This window comes from Cornus florida, unplaced genomic scaffold (assembly GCF_030987335.1).
Source record: "Cornus florida cultivar Cherokee Brave unplaced genomic scaffold, ASM3098733v1 CherokeeBrave_3.0.0_Hap2_Chr05, whole genome shotgun sequence".
In the NCBI taxonomy this organism is placed as follows: domain Eukaryota; kingdom Viridiplantae; phylum Streptophyta; class Magnoliopsida; order Cornales; family Cornaceae; genus Cornus; species Cornus florida.
This window is the reverse complement of record NW_026775575.1, coordinates 36527974-36543159: the sequence shown is the minus strand read 5'-3', so window position 1 is coordinate 36543159 and position 15186 is coordinate 36527974. Positions and strand designations below refer to the sequence as shown.

The following is a 15186-nucleotide window of genomic DNA, read 5'->3' as shown; positions in this document are numbered from 1 at the left end:
ACGGTGATCACTCTTGGCGATTAGCTTGGGTGACTAGCCTTAATGAATAATGATGGTGATCATTTTTAATGATCATCATGTGTAATACCCCCGATATTTTTAAAGGATTTATTAATTAGAATTAATTATTTTATTTTATTTTTCAATGATTTATTTTATTTTATTGAGTGTTAGATTAATTATTTTATTTTAATTAAGTTATATTTCGTGATTATGTATGATGATTGATTGTTTATGTGGTTGATTATTGATTGAATTATTGATGTATTAATTTTATTGGTATTGTGTTGATTTTATTGGATACAACCGAAACACAGTAGACAAGGCAAAGGCGGAAAGGTACTTTTTGAACACTTTCAGGGTGATTTTTTTGTATATATTTTTCTTTTAGAAAAATGAAGTTTAATACCATCTCAAATATATTATGGATTAATTAGAAAAATAATATAAAATTTAAAATAACAAATAGCTTTAACCTTCAAATTCTTAATTTATTTACGATTATATGGATAAAATGGTAAAATATATATTATTCACATGTATAATCATATTCATTATATATATCTTTTTTAACATATCCATGCAATACTCATATCTTATGTTTTTTGTGATATATATATATATATATATATATATATATATATATATGTATGTATATTTAAACATTTGTCGTATCGCAAGCATCCCAGGTTAGAAGCCTTGGCTGTCAATGCTATCACACATGCAGTAACAAAGTACATAATCTTTCTGCTTTGCCTAATCAGCAAGGCATAACTAAATCCGGCAAGTTCTTTTTGTTCTAATTTTGTAGTCATTTTCCAATAATTCAACATGTTTATTGTCTTAAGTCTTCAATTCAAAATACCACTACCCTCAACTATTTTTTCTTCTCTTCTAACTACTCATTTCCTTTTCTCTCTCCTGCTTATCTAACACACTGAAATACTGGTGTCTTATGGAAGGTGGTGCTAACAAACATATTTGCATGTCAGTAACTACTACTATAGTCTGAAATATACACGTTTCATGTCGAGCACACCGGCAACGACACCCCAAAATAAAATCTCAAGCAGTACGAATGCCAGGGTTCCCCACTTCTTCGAATGAAGCATGAACTGCAATAGTGATTCCGTGTTGTCAACCTGCATACCATACGCCAAATGAAACGATAAAGCAAATATCTATAATGAAAGCATTTTTTCATAAACATAATAAATAATTTATGGAAGGGGAGGCTGTATTAATTGTATCTTTCATGCCTTACACAGTGTAACTCGGCCATATCTACCGCGCTGAAGAATAATTACAGAAAATGAAGTCAAAATTCACACCAACAATGTGATTCTAATTACACATAGATCCGCCCTCCTAAATTATATCTTCCACTCATCTAAAGTCCTCTAATCTACCATCCTTCTCTACAATAGCAAATCTTCTATTAAATTTGTGATTTGAAGCCCCATCTTTTCATTTAAAACCCAATCATCCAAATGGGGCTTAATGAAAAATAAATAAATACTTTTTTCCATAATAATGAAAATAAATACAAAGATGGAAATGAGCTCTAATAAAGAATAAATGGTTCAAAAGGGAGATTAGACTTGAGAGCAAGTGGAATAATAAATAAAATTGATATTGCATGGGTCAATAATTTGTAGCCTACAGTTCATGATATCAAAGCACCATCCACTGAAAATGGCAAAAAACTCTAAATGGTCATAAAGGAAAATGCATTTCAGAGCCTTGTTTTAAGAGGACGGCCTATCCTATATCTAAGCAAGCAAGCCAAACACTAAATATCTAAGCACCCACGAACAAATAGTAGTTTCTAGGAACTAGGATGTTTTTGTATTAGATAACTCCTTACTAATCTAAATATTTTTAGCGTGTGTAATATACTACTCCCTCTATCCCATAAAAGAGTCATGTTTGGGGAACCGTGACTCACGGTTCCCCAAACATGACACTTTTTATGGGACGGAGGGAGTAAGTTTGTATTGAATAGAAGAAATTGCATGATAAAATGTCAATGACAGGAAAATGAGAAAATATTTTTCATAGAGAGATGGTAATAAAATAGAAACTTGTGATGCAGGAGAGAAATGAGGGAGCTACCAAGTTGTTTTCTGGTGAATGCCAATAGAAACCTTGTAGAGCTGCTGGAAAGAGGTCACAAGCAGCCAAAATATAAATAATGAGAGCATTCTTTCCCATCCATTGCAATAGCTTCGTTGGCTTTTCAATATGTTTGACATCAACCTGCATCAAATACACTTGAAATAAACACACAAAACTTGATTTGAACCATTTATTTTTTTTTCCTTTGGTAAGAATTAATGCAAAATCTTAGTTTATGCTGAGTAGAATGACAATTTTTGCAACCACGGTAATTCTAATTCCACTTCCAATACATTTGCGTCCGAGTTTTGAGTTCGACCAAAAGTGGCCGGAAAGCTGTCTTGCTGCTATAGCACCAGTCCTTAAACCATAAAGCAGAAAAAGCTGATTGGATAACAATCTTGATATGTTTTCTTTCCTTTCTCAACAATCTTGATATGTATTCTTTCCTTTCTCCCCCCCTGCCACCTCCAAAAAAAAACAAAGTAGCAGCATAGAATTCCCACATCCTTTTATTTATATTTACATTTGTATTAGAAAGAAATGATAATACCATGGTTTTATATTAAAAACCAAATTTTGTGATTTGTTAAATTTCATGGCAGAAGCAGCTTAACACTTAAATAAGAGTTATTGACCTACTTACGTTAGAAATGTACTGTGTTGTTAAAACTATAAAGAAAGCACAAAAATATGATTGAATATAAGATACTTCAGCATGGATAAAAGAAAATGTCTTCTATTTTTCCTCCAAAGTAATAGCATCTTCATTAGAAAAAGTGTGAGACTCCATTTAACATCTTTTTATGACTGGTTCGTTGAGAAGCTCAAGTTTATGAAAGAAATACAAAAAGATTAATTTAGACACTCAAATAAATCAGATATTTCTTGATTAGTGAAAGAAATAACCACGTAGAAGTCTTATTATTACGAAAAATACTAGTGTGTAAAAGAATGAGCTTACGATGTAAAAGATAATGGTTAAGAGGAATCCTGATGTTCCTGCCGTGATGCACATATAGCTCAATGTGTACAGTGGTTTGGAAAAAGGAACACCTAAACGGTCAAGCGCACAACGTAGCCATTGTTTAGAGGAGAGCAAATGAAACTTTGTAAGATATTATACTGCAAAATAGATGCTGACATAAAACAGTATACCTAGGACATTTAAGACATATCCCAAGATCAGTAGAGGAAAGGAAGACAGAGACCATAAAAACACCCTCTGCATGTTGCCCTGCAGTGAAAAGAACAAAATTAATAAACTCAAGATTAGGTGCCATTGGTTGATGCAATGTACAATTTCTGGGCTGTCAAGACTCATGAGTGAGAATGCTAATGTCAAATCTAGTCTGCCCTCTCAACACTCTGCATTGGCTACGCCAACACTAGGTAATGACCTTTAAGAAAAGACTTGAGAAGCAATTCCTGTTATAGAATATGTTAAGCGAAAAGAAAGAATTATAATACCTTAAAATGAAGAGCAATGTGTCCATATTGCAGTCCCACAAAACATGTAATGGCCGCCATCAACGAACTAGAGAATTTTTTAAAAAAGAAATGAGAAATTTCATAAGAGAACCTAGCTATGAGATTATAGAAACAATATTTTTTGAGACTAACTCTGCCTGTGTACATCAGGAAACAGAGGAAAATGCTTTTAAGTGTACCTTGATTATCCTAGATAACAATACAATAAACTAATATCAAGTTTAATAACCCACAAAAATCTTAGGAAAGGAGAAGCATGCCACTTCAGTAAATAAGACAATGTGTGCACATTAGATATTAATCCCCCAAAAAGGAATGGTCAATACTAATAATATGATTTGTCACTCTACATAGACTCACTTTATCTTACAATGCAAGACCTAGAGTGGGCTTTCTGTAGAGTGGCATGAGGTACAAGTTTAATGATCACTTTGTTACTAAAATCGATTAGTTATTACTCATTAGTGTACCTAAAGAGGATGACTTTTGTTATTTGTATTTTGTCTCGTTGAACAAACCCACTCAAACATATTAAATGGGAGAATAGAGGGGGTGGATAAGTATGCAGATGTACATGTGACCACGGAAATGATGTAAATGTGTAAAGGGATCGTGAAAGCTTCTACAGAATTCATGAAGTAAATGTGCTTTATGTGGGAGATAAACGTAGGTGTTTTTCTGGCATAAATCATAATAGAGAATTAGCCACTTAGGATGAAGATCCCAGAATCTTCTACTTTGCAGTATGTTCATATAACAGCTGACAGAGACAGACATCATCCATTACATCAAACGTTAATGTTGGTACTGTGATCTAGTTAATTTGAACATTACATGATAGGGAAATGAACTCGCTTAATGACATTTCTGAAATGTTCTATTGTCGGACTGAGATGGACATCATCCATTACATCAAACGTTAATGTTGGTACTGTGATCTTGTTTATTTTGAACATTACATGATAGGAAAATGAACATGCTTAATGTCATTTCTGAAATGTTCAATTGTCGGATAGAGACGGACATCATCCATTACATCAAACATTAATGTTGGTACCGTGATCTTCTTTATTTTGAACATTACATGATAGGGAAATCAACGTTCTTAATGTCATTTCTGAAATGTTCTATTGTCGGATTATAAGGATTGAGGTAGATTATTTACAAGGACCAAATACCTGCCCCATTGTGCATATAAAGTTGGCTTCTAATATTTTATCAGACCCCCATGGTGCCAACTATTAATAAATCTGGAATTGGAGTTGTAAATTGTAAACTTCTAAGCACACTTCAGCTCCTAAAACTGATTCCACTTGCCCAAAACACCACCTCATTTTGACATGTGTTTACTTTTTCCAGCCTCCAAGCTTACATTTTTCAAAATTTATAGTTTCAATGTCTATCAAATCAACGATAAAAAGCTTGAATTATCTTTCTCTAATATGATCACACATAGATGAAAGTATATAATCAATACACTAGCAAAGTCATGGAAAACAACTTGCAAATGTCATGGAAAAAACCTAATAGTATGCCTTAGATTTCTTACATTGACGAATTAATATACCATTCAAGATTCATTGTGGCCCTTAGATGAATAAGTAACAATGACAACATTCAAGATTTGTGGTGGATCATTATGGCATAAATTGATTCCCTCTAGTCAAACGGAGCAGGAAACATGTCAGATATAGTGGCAAGGTACATTTGTAGTTAGCTTCTCAATGCTAGTGGAGTAGAGCAGCAAAGCAATGGTCTTTCACAGCTTGTTCCCTAAGGCAAATTAATGGGAATTTCAAAGAAAAAATAGAACCATATTTCATGTTGAAGTCAGCTAAAAGGAGTATATAGTCAAGATAAAGGCCTTGGTTTTTGATTATCCACCTACTTGGGAAGCACCAAATAGATGGTATACAGCTGAAATACCTAGTACTGAGACAGATGAAAACCCACTCTCTTATTCTTTAAGGATTTTTCACTCTTACAAATAAAAATACAAAAAATAATAATAGTTGACAACATGGAAATATCAAGAGATTCAGGAAGAAAAAAAAAGGAAATATCAAGAGAAAAAAAAAGGCAGACAGTTAGCAGACCTTAAGATGCCCTCTGGATCAAATGGAGCAAGGCACCACTGAGGTGAAGTTGGTGGTAGAGGTCCATAATCAGGAGAATTGACACTGCATTCCTATAAACATGAGGAAGGTCACCTATACAAAGAACAGCAAAAGAGTTTTAAGATTTAAATACAGAAAAGACAGCAGTCATCAGAGAAGATTTTGAGCACCTTTGTTCTTCTGTACACAGGATGTTGATAAAGATGATGTTCACCAAGAAAATATCGATCAATTAAGCCTACTGCATTACAAGGAGGTTCAAGACTGCCCCTCACTCCACATTGCACCTAGTAAACAAGTTGATGGAGGAGAATTAGTTCTCTACACTGAAGCAGAAAATTTTAGTACAAAATGGGGAAGAAATTAAAAAAAATGAAAAGAAAGAAGCCTCAAATGACAAAATAATATGTTGAAATAAAACTTAACCAAAAATAAATAAATTTAACCAAACATTTGCAGATCAACAATAAAAAAGAAGCAACCTCCCAATTTCAGAAAAGGATTATCTAATACACAGGATGCAATGATTTTTCAGTACCAGTTTAACACAACAGGATACATCTAAAAATGTAAGTTACGCACTGAAACTATGTCTTCATAAGGTCCTTAAACTTAAGACTTGAGAATTCTTATCCAAAATGTAACTTGACATTCTAATAATTGTAAACCAGGAGTCAAACATTGGAATAAACTAACAACACCTCATAGCATCTTTAACATGAATCATATCACCACTTACAAAGGCAGAACTTCGATTTTGCTCACATAGCCAAATTGTCACAACCAATTTCACCTCATCTCAGAATCTCAAATGGTGCTAGCTCTTAAGTCTCTATCAATGATCCACAACCCCTCTACACAGGCAGAGCCAGGAATTTATCCCTAGGAGGCCAATATATATGTATACTATACAGAAAATATTGGATCAATAGAACAGATAGGCATAGAAAGTACTAGTGGGTCATTTTCAGTTGCAAGCCTCGCGTTAATGTCAGTGGTAAAGGATTATACACTAACAAATTTCTAGCGGTAGGTGTCAATTTCTGCACAACACTATATTATATGAAAGTTATTTCAATTTTAATATAAACAAAAACTTGCAAGGTTATGTAAAATTCATCATCAACAAAATTTATACTAGATACAAAAACAATTAAGACAATTTAACCAAATATTCAATAAAAAAAAGAAAAGAAGAAAGAGAACAGCAGACATTCTCCTTATAAATTTTATTTTCTTCACAGCAAAGTTACATAAAATTCTCAATTTCTCATGCATGGACACAATGTTGGGTTGTCATTTGAACTTTATAAGGTTGTGCCTAGTATGCAAAATTTAAAAAAAAAAAAATTTTTTGGGGGGGGGGGGGAGGATGTGGGGGGTGTAATACCTCATGTAGGGCTTTTAAAATATCAGGAAAGCCATGGCTATCCTTAGCCCTAACATAGATCAATCCCTGACTTTTCATCATTATGTAATGGACACCATGTTTCTTCACTTGATACAGCTGTTTTATTAAAACAAGTTATACCAGGGTGATAGCAACCAGAAACTTACTTACGCATTTCAAGAAACTAGAGGGAAAACAAACACAATTACACATTTTTTTCTTGAAATTTCTAACAAAAGTTTTTACATTGTTCTATTCATACTAGTCTCCACACATAATGTTTTTCAACTTACATAACGGAACAAACATTTTCTATGCACATTATGTGTGTACGTGTATATATATATATATATATATATATTCTCCTTAAAGAAAGATATTCATAATAATTTGTTCTTAATTTTCCTTAAATTGTTCTTAACCAACGCCACATAGAGAGACAAATAAGCACAATGGTGCTTTCCTTGCCTCTTTTATTTAGGGGTCATTTGTTGTCTTTCTTTCAAGCTCCTTCAAACAATCAAAGCAAATGCTAAATTGTCACCTACAGGGTGAGGAGTTAAAGGTTCACCCAACTGTTGTGTGATAAAACATATCGCTCCATTTCTTAGTTTGTTTGCAATCCAGGGGCCAAAAATCTTTCCAAAAGTGGGCAACTGTCAGCGGCAGAGCCAGGATGTTGTTGAAGAAGGAAAATTAATGGACACAAACTTGGAAAAAATAAATCTTTTGTTTTGTTAGTTAGCAATATTTAAATATATTGTAGCTAAGAGAAAAGAGCTATTAAAAAAGTAAAATTAATCATTCAACCTAACAGTAAGTATTATGATGTGTAACACTATTTATAATCATTATACAATTTACTTTAACATAAAAAATGGCTATAAAGTTGCTGTGATTTTGAACTCAAATGTGCTGGACAATGTTAAATTTATTGGCATGTGTAAGCCATCTAGTCACTGAGGAGTTAAATAAAGTTGAATACACCAATCATGTGCAACCATAATAATTCCCTCATCTCATTGCAAGAAACCAATCACATGCACCCAAAATACTCCCCTCAAGATTGATAAGGAGCTATATCATCATCATCATCATCCTTGCCTTATTCCCATATGAATGGGGTCAAACAATAAGGAGCTATATATGATTGGGGTAAATTTATATAGTCAATGTAATATAAGGCATTCAGTACGTGATTATCCCTTCAATTCAACGAAGCCTATTCCCAGAAAACGACAATTAAAATAGTCATATCAAATATCAACCCATTGTGAAGTGCGGAGTGAAATCAAGATGAAAGGAACAAAAAGTGTGAGAGAGAGAAGTCTTTTAATTTTATGAGGTCCAGGGAGCTTCCAACCTGTACATGTACAAAGGAGCACATAAAACAAAACATAGTACGCATTACACAATTACATAAATACATTTATAATTGATATTCTATATGTTTAAACTCACAATTTGAGTACCAGAATCATATCCTGACATTGATGAGGTCACGTTCACATTAGGAACTTCAAATTCCCAATTCGGAACATAAAGACCATACAGCAAGCCCATGTAAACTGAGCCTAGAATAATAGCAACCATCCTGCACATTAAGGAAGGATTACACTTTGCACATGAGAATACTATAAGCAAGAAAGAAAAATATTCTGTATACAAATTTCATCATTTCAGATCAATCAACAATGACTGATGAAAAGTACATGGTTTTTATTTTATGCCTAGATCTCATATTGACCTATCAGCTAAAATGATATGCTTAGCCCCTGAATGGTAAATAAATTCCTGCAATTATCTGAATCAATAAATTTAGGTTGAGGCTCTAACAAAGGAAGAAAGAAAATATGTGAATATATTAATCACACAATTAGTTGGTTGAGAATTTGTCTATTAGTTAACATCATTTGGTTTAAGAAATGAGTTTTTATTTTATTTTATTCTTTTCCCTGTTTTTCCCACAATCTAACAAATGATGTAAACTTCAAAAGAGCATGGTTTGAATTTGTGGTTCATAAAGAATATTACACGGAATGAAAGAGAACAGACAACAAAAATAACTAACAATTATAAAATAAAGTAAATTGCCTCAGTGAGAAAAATGAGCTCTGACTAACGTCACTAACCTAGTTAAATGTCTCCTGGTTCAGGATGGAAAGCAGCTTAAAGTAACTGATAATTTTAAGGGGTGGAGTGGATACAAACATAACGTTTGGCATTGTTTGCACAACGGGTTGCTCTCAGGATACTCTTTACGGTCCGAACATTTTACCAATGCACCAAGCAGTGACAGCTTGATGAACTTATCAATATTTAATTAAAATCCTCACAGAAGAAAATGCTTATACTTGCTAAAAACTGTGTACTGATTAATGGATGACTTCCTAAAAGAACCAATGAACCATTATCAAAGTAGATGGGAGTTAGAAAACTTCTGAAAACTTTAGTCTACCAACTTCCAATGTGCATTTCCCATCATCGGAAGCACACGAGCAATATAATTCTCCTACGGCACATGGTTCAATTAGTTTTCATTTAGACACATCCCAACATTCCCACTAAGAAAAGCTCTCTCACCGAGCTTCTGTTCAGGTTTCTGATAGTCCCCAAACCGTTAAATCGTATCACATTTTCCATGGTTGTCTTATAATGCATCATGCTTCCGTTTCTAATGTCATCAAACCTTCATGCATCTTGACCTGGTACAGTGGTTGCAAACTTGAACAAAACAAAAGATGAAATATAGACATAGGATTTGTAGGCTAGAATCGTTAATAAATAGTTATATCTAAAATTGAACACTCAAAAGGAGTCTGACTTCCATGTGCATTCGGATCTCAAAAGTCAAAGGACAAATTAAAAACAATAAGATAAGGTAAGATTGAATATGAATGACTTGAGAATTCTAAACGATAAAACTTACCACTGCAAGTAGTATTTCTTCATAAATGTAAGTGTTGAGTCAACCACAATATTGTTAACAAGCCAGATCTCGAGAACTGAAGCGAACAGATATCCAATTGAAATCCTCTGTATATTACAAAAGCGCAGATAATGATGAAGTATCCAGCACTGGTTAACATGCATAAATATAAACAAATTTATATATGGAACAACAAACTCTTTTAATTACAACTTAGAAGTCAGAACATGTTGTATCAATAACATAAAAAGACAATACCCATTGTATCATCTGATATTCATATCTTGATCAGATGATACTTGATGTTGTCTTGTTTCTCTGTAATGATGCATCCTTACAAATAATTAGGCATGCACTTAGAAGTCAGGACATGTTGTATCATTCAATGACCAGAAAGATCACAATAAAATCTATGAGGTCTTGTCACTTGTTTGCTAAGTTATAGTCTTAAATCACATCTCTAGAAATAATTAATCAATTTGTAAATGCTTATAAAAATTTAGAACTTTAGGAAATTTTTTTTTTTTTTGATAAGTAGAACTTTAGGAAATTTAACACTAGAACATCGACATTATTATACAAGCTCTTAGAATACGACTTCAGGTAATTTCATTTTATCTTTGTTCACTTAAAATTTCTTATTTTAGCAATTTATCCCTCAAAAATAACATCTAGTGCAAATATAAGAATTATTGCAAACTATACTAATCATTTTGAGAACTAAATATAAGACACAGACAAATGAAATCTCTGAGTTGAGGTTATGGTCTTGCTTCTAACCAAGGCTTTCAATTGTCGTCTAGAAGTTGATGGTTTTTTTTTCTTTTTTCCTAAATGGGTTTGTGTATTGAGAATAAACAATGAAGTACAAGAATTAAAGTGGGGGCATACCCAGCAGTCTAGAAGTTGGTGGTTACTTGGCAACTCCAAGAAGGACTTTTTTGTCAATTCCCATTAATAAATCTAAGCAGCTCAAGTAAATTCTCCCCAATCATCTCAAAAAAAATTGAATAGATTTCACATCTTCAATGCCGAAGATCAAAGAGAGAAAGAAAAGAGGGAGCTTTTCTCATAGGAAGATCAGTTCTGGATCTAGTATGTGATGCATATATGGTACAAACTTAATAGACCCATGTTAGCATGTTTTTAGGTTATGTATCTACATTGAGCACTCTAGTACATTTTAGCACAACTACTTGACTGACAGGAATTAAGCTGAAAATAATTTTCAGGTTCAAATGAATTTTCTTTACTTCTTACTTCAATAGCACACATGGCAACTTGATGGTGTTAGCTGACAGGTGGAAAGCCCTTCAAGCACCATGCATCAATGTGCAATGCTACTTAAAAGTGACATGCTGGCTAAGTAAATCAAGTGACACATTAGGTACTTACTGAAATTTTCCCAAACAGTGGTCTCCTTTGCTCTTTATGCCCACCTGAGGTTAGAGGCAGGGCCAGGTGAAACATTCCCTGAGGAACCAGTTCAGTGACCATGGTCCTACATCATACCACCAGATTTTAGGAACCGGTTCAGTGCCCATGTCCTACATCATACCACCAGATTCGGAATGTCCAAAGGCCCTTGGTTAGGTGGCTAGATTAGGGGCAAACTGATGTGGCCCCCTGTTCCATGCTTGTCAAATTATCCCCAAAAGAGTGGGGAACAATTTAGCCAGTTTGGAAGAGAGCAAGGGCTCTCAGGTCTCAAGTACACATGGTGCTCAGCTAGTTGCATAGGCCCTACTGGGATGACACCTGACAGCACCATGGTTGGATCCACGCTAATATGGCCCACTTCCTCAGTTTCAAGATCCTATAAATTCATCTAATGGTCCTATTTTAATGGACTAAGGTTGGAAAACGAAACCATGCATGCTCCAAGAGCTGTGGAAAGCATTCTTTTGGCTGGAATTCATGACCCCTTGGCCTGAGCGATAGCCTTAACACTCTCCACCACTATTCAGGCTGCTGGACTCTCACTCGAACTTGGTCTACCTAATTGTCTATTACAATGCCCACCTCCCAGAGCAAAGACCCCATCTCACAAAACATCTATTGTGCATCAGAATATTTCTTTTAGTCACACATCGTGACATCAGAGGATAAGAAAAGGCAAAAAACAAGCATGCTTAAATCCAAGCCCTCATATTACAGGTATGCAGCATGACACAAGACTGCAACAGCCATAGCAGCTACTAGTTATTAACTAAACCAAGTATTCCAAACTACTAGTGATCAACAGGCTCAAAAGCACAAGCATTGTAATATTAGGAATACTAACGAAATCAGAAACTGCATAACAATCACCCAAAAGAAAAAATAAGAAAATATAAAAGATAAAAAATAATAATAAATAAAAATCAGACAACAAACTATATGAATAAAATTGTAACATCTGAATAGAAATTGATACAGCCTGAAAATTACCTGTAGCACACCAAGCCAGCGTATGTTGCCAATATCAACACCATAAGTTAAATGGTTGCGTCCATGAAAATACCCACCTAAAAGTACATTTCAAAAGAGTTCACAATTTACAATAGTATCAGATCAGAGATCATATGTGCATTTAAAGTTGAATGATTCATTAATGCCTTTAAACTGTCCTCACTATCAAATTTCAGTTAGCTGCTAAATAACAATGCAAAATCATAACATCAAATGCTTCCTATTTCAATAGTCTTGGTGATGTTATGTCATCCTTCCTCATTTCTGATTGCCTATAAAAAATTTATTATCTATGAATTAAATTCACCATCTTTGTTATTAATTCACAACATATCAAAGATGAATTAATAAAATTAAATATTTAAACTGGCCTGCTATGTGTAGAGGTGTGCAGAAAATTGCTATGCACCCGCAGCCCCTTCTCAAATGCACATTTGTGGGAGGGAGGCTACCTATGCAGAAAATTTGGTTATGGAAATGGCAGACTCCTATATATATAGATATAGATATAATGATATATATATATATATATAGGGGAGGTTGTGGAATTTGTAGATACTTTGAGTGGTTAGGGACCTTATTTGGCCTTGCTTTTGTATAAGGGGTGCACTCCCCAGTTGAGTGTGCCTTTCTATGATAAAACTCTCACTTCAGGACTCTATATAAGGCGGGACAACAACATACCTTGGAGTAGCAGCCCGAAGATGAAGAGTTTAACTGTTCTCAGCATGACCTTTTTCGTTGCTGCCGGTTTACTAGATATTTTCTGCATGATGAAACAAGTAACAAACCATGACTACAGCACACTAAAAGGATACATTAAGCTTACTCTGGACATTCATTTAGTCTTTCTTCTTTTTCTTTTTTCTTTTTCTTTTTTTTTTTGTAAAAAAAAAAAAAAAAAAAGCATTTCTTTGCAAAACCAACAAAAATAGTGGCAACAAATAAAGTTAAAAAAGCAACAACATGTTCACCCAATATTTGATTCTTAAAAACAAGGTAAAAGTAATTCTGCAACAGAAAGGTAATGGTATACCTTGAATACCAAACTGATGGCAACACCAACAACAAAGAGGAAAAACGGCATCACAAAGTCTGCAAGCGTCACACCAAACCATGGAGAGTGATTTATTGACGGGAAAGCTCCTCCAGCATCATCTACTAAAATCATCAGCTGTCAACAAAACTACACAAACTCAGAATAAGGAAGAAAAGAATGCAATGCTCACAAAGAAAGAACTTGACGCAAGTTGGAATAATAAGGCACCCAGTTGAGATTATGTTTGGTTGCCGAGAAATCAATAGAAAAAGAGTTCCAAAACAAAGGCACCCAATTGAGATTATGTTTGGTTGCCGAGAAATCGGTGGAAAAATAGACGGGGAGAGAGGAAATTTGATGTGTTTGCCCCATTTTTATGCAGTATCTTGCAGAGAAAGAAAAGAAATAAGCTCTCCCTCCAATTCAAATGCAGGGTTAGACTCTAAACTATCGAACTCGAATTTCGGAATCTAAAAATCAATCAGAAAGAATTCAATGATAATTTCGTTATCAAAAGGTGATGAAATTTGGAAAGGACTTACAGCGACAGTGAGGCCTCTGAAGACGTCGAGAGAGACGAGCCGTTGATCGGGACTGATTGAATTAGGTCTGGATCCATCTGGTTCGTTCGACGACGGTGATGAAGGAACAATCTCTTCCTCTCTAACAATGGAATCACCGTTCGCAACGAGAGGTGATGGGTTCTGGAGAAGAGGTGTTCGTTCCTGGGCGTCATCTGTAACCACCACCACCACCGACGACATTTTCTCTCTCTTCTCTGTCTCTCCTTCTTGCCTCGCTTGATTCTAACTCTGAATTTTCCACCATACCGGGAGAGAAGGCTCTATATGGGGTTGGGGCGTATTTGGGTTCGTTTGTCAACCATATCAGTCGAGTTTGAGTTTGAGTTTGAGTTGAAATTAATCTTCTTAATTCTCGTAAATAGAATCATACAAGAGAAGTGGCTGTGATATAAGTTACAAAATAATAATTTTTTTTCTTTTTTCTTTTTTCTTTTTAACTTCAACTTCTAATTTATAGGAGTATAATTTTAGTATAAGAATTCTAAATTAATTAAAACAATTATTATTGTCCTCCTCAATAGACACTTAAATGAAAATTTTAAAAACTGCGCTGAAATTTTCAATAATAGTGATTAAGTTTTAAGTGTTATCTTAAAATGTTGGGAGACACATTTATTTTTAATAATTATTTAATTTATTCAGTTTTAACTGCTGAATCATGTTATTAACAGCACTAGGTCGGTGATTTGATTTTTCTATTTTTAGGCTTTGTTGTTGGTTCTCCAAAAATATGACACTTAAATAATAAATTTATTTATTTATTTATTCGTGCCACCGGAGTGTTCCAGATGGTACGAACCCTTAGGTCTCAACAACTCGACTAATTTTTGAAAATTTGGAAGGACACCTCCCCATCTTGGTCGGGTAATTCTCGATGGCTGCCTACGAGTGATGGTCTGGTTAAATGTAATGTTGCTGCGTCTTTTCTCTCTTCATCCCAAGTGGGGGTGGTGGCGTTGTCTTTCGCAATTCGTTGGGCCATATTTTGCAAGCGGTGATTTTTTCTCTCTTTTTTGCTGGAAGTGCAACTGTTGCTGAAGCTGTCTATCTTTGCAAAGTAGTTATTT

General features: G+C 34.3%; 1 protein-coding gene across 3 annotated transcripts; it reads right to left on the bottom strand.

Moving 5' to 3' along the window:
* Positions 1–727: 727 nt before the first annotated feature.
* LOC132306282 (uncharacterized) lies at positions 728–14478 on the bottom strand. 3 transcript variants are annotated; one of them, XM_059803621.1, is made up of 13 exons: positions 14078–14471; positions 13533–13670; positions 13181–13262; positions 12476–12552; positions 10046–10194; positions 8578–8710; positions 5897–6013; positions 5706–5797; positions 3589–3655; positions 3277–3355; positions 3083–3174; positions 2116–2259; positions 728–1142 (listed from the first exon to the last, which is right to left on the bottom strand). In XM_059803621.1, the coding sequence occupies exons 1-13, from the start codon at positions 14297–14299 to the stop codon at positions 1002–1004; spliced, it is 1533 nt and encodes a 510-aa protein (XP_059659604.1). In that variant the 5' UTR covers positions 14300–14471; the 3' UTR covers positions 728–1001. The 3 variants fall into 3 exon arrangements, 2 of the variants coding, with proteins under 2 accessions (XP_059659604.1, XP_059659606.1); XM_059803623.1 differs by having other exon boundaries at positions 10046–10152; positions 14078–14470; XR_009481893.1 differs by lacking the exon at positions 728–1142 and adding an exon at positions 2412–2579 and having other exon boundaries at positions 2122–2259; positions 14078–14478.
* Between the last annotated feature and the right edge of the window lie 708 nt (positions 14479–15186).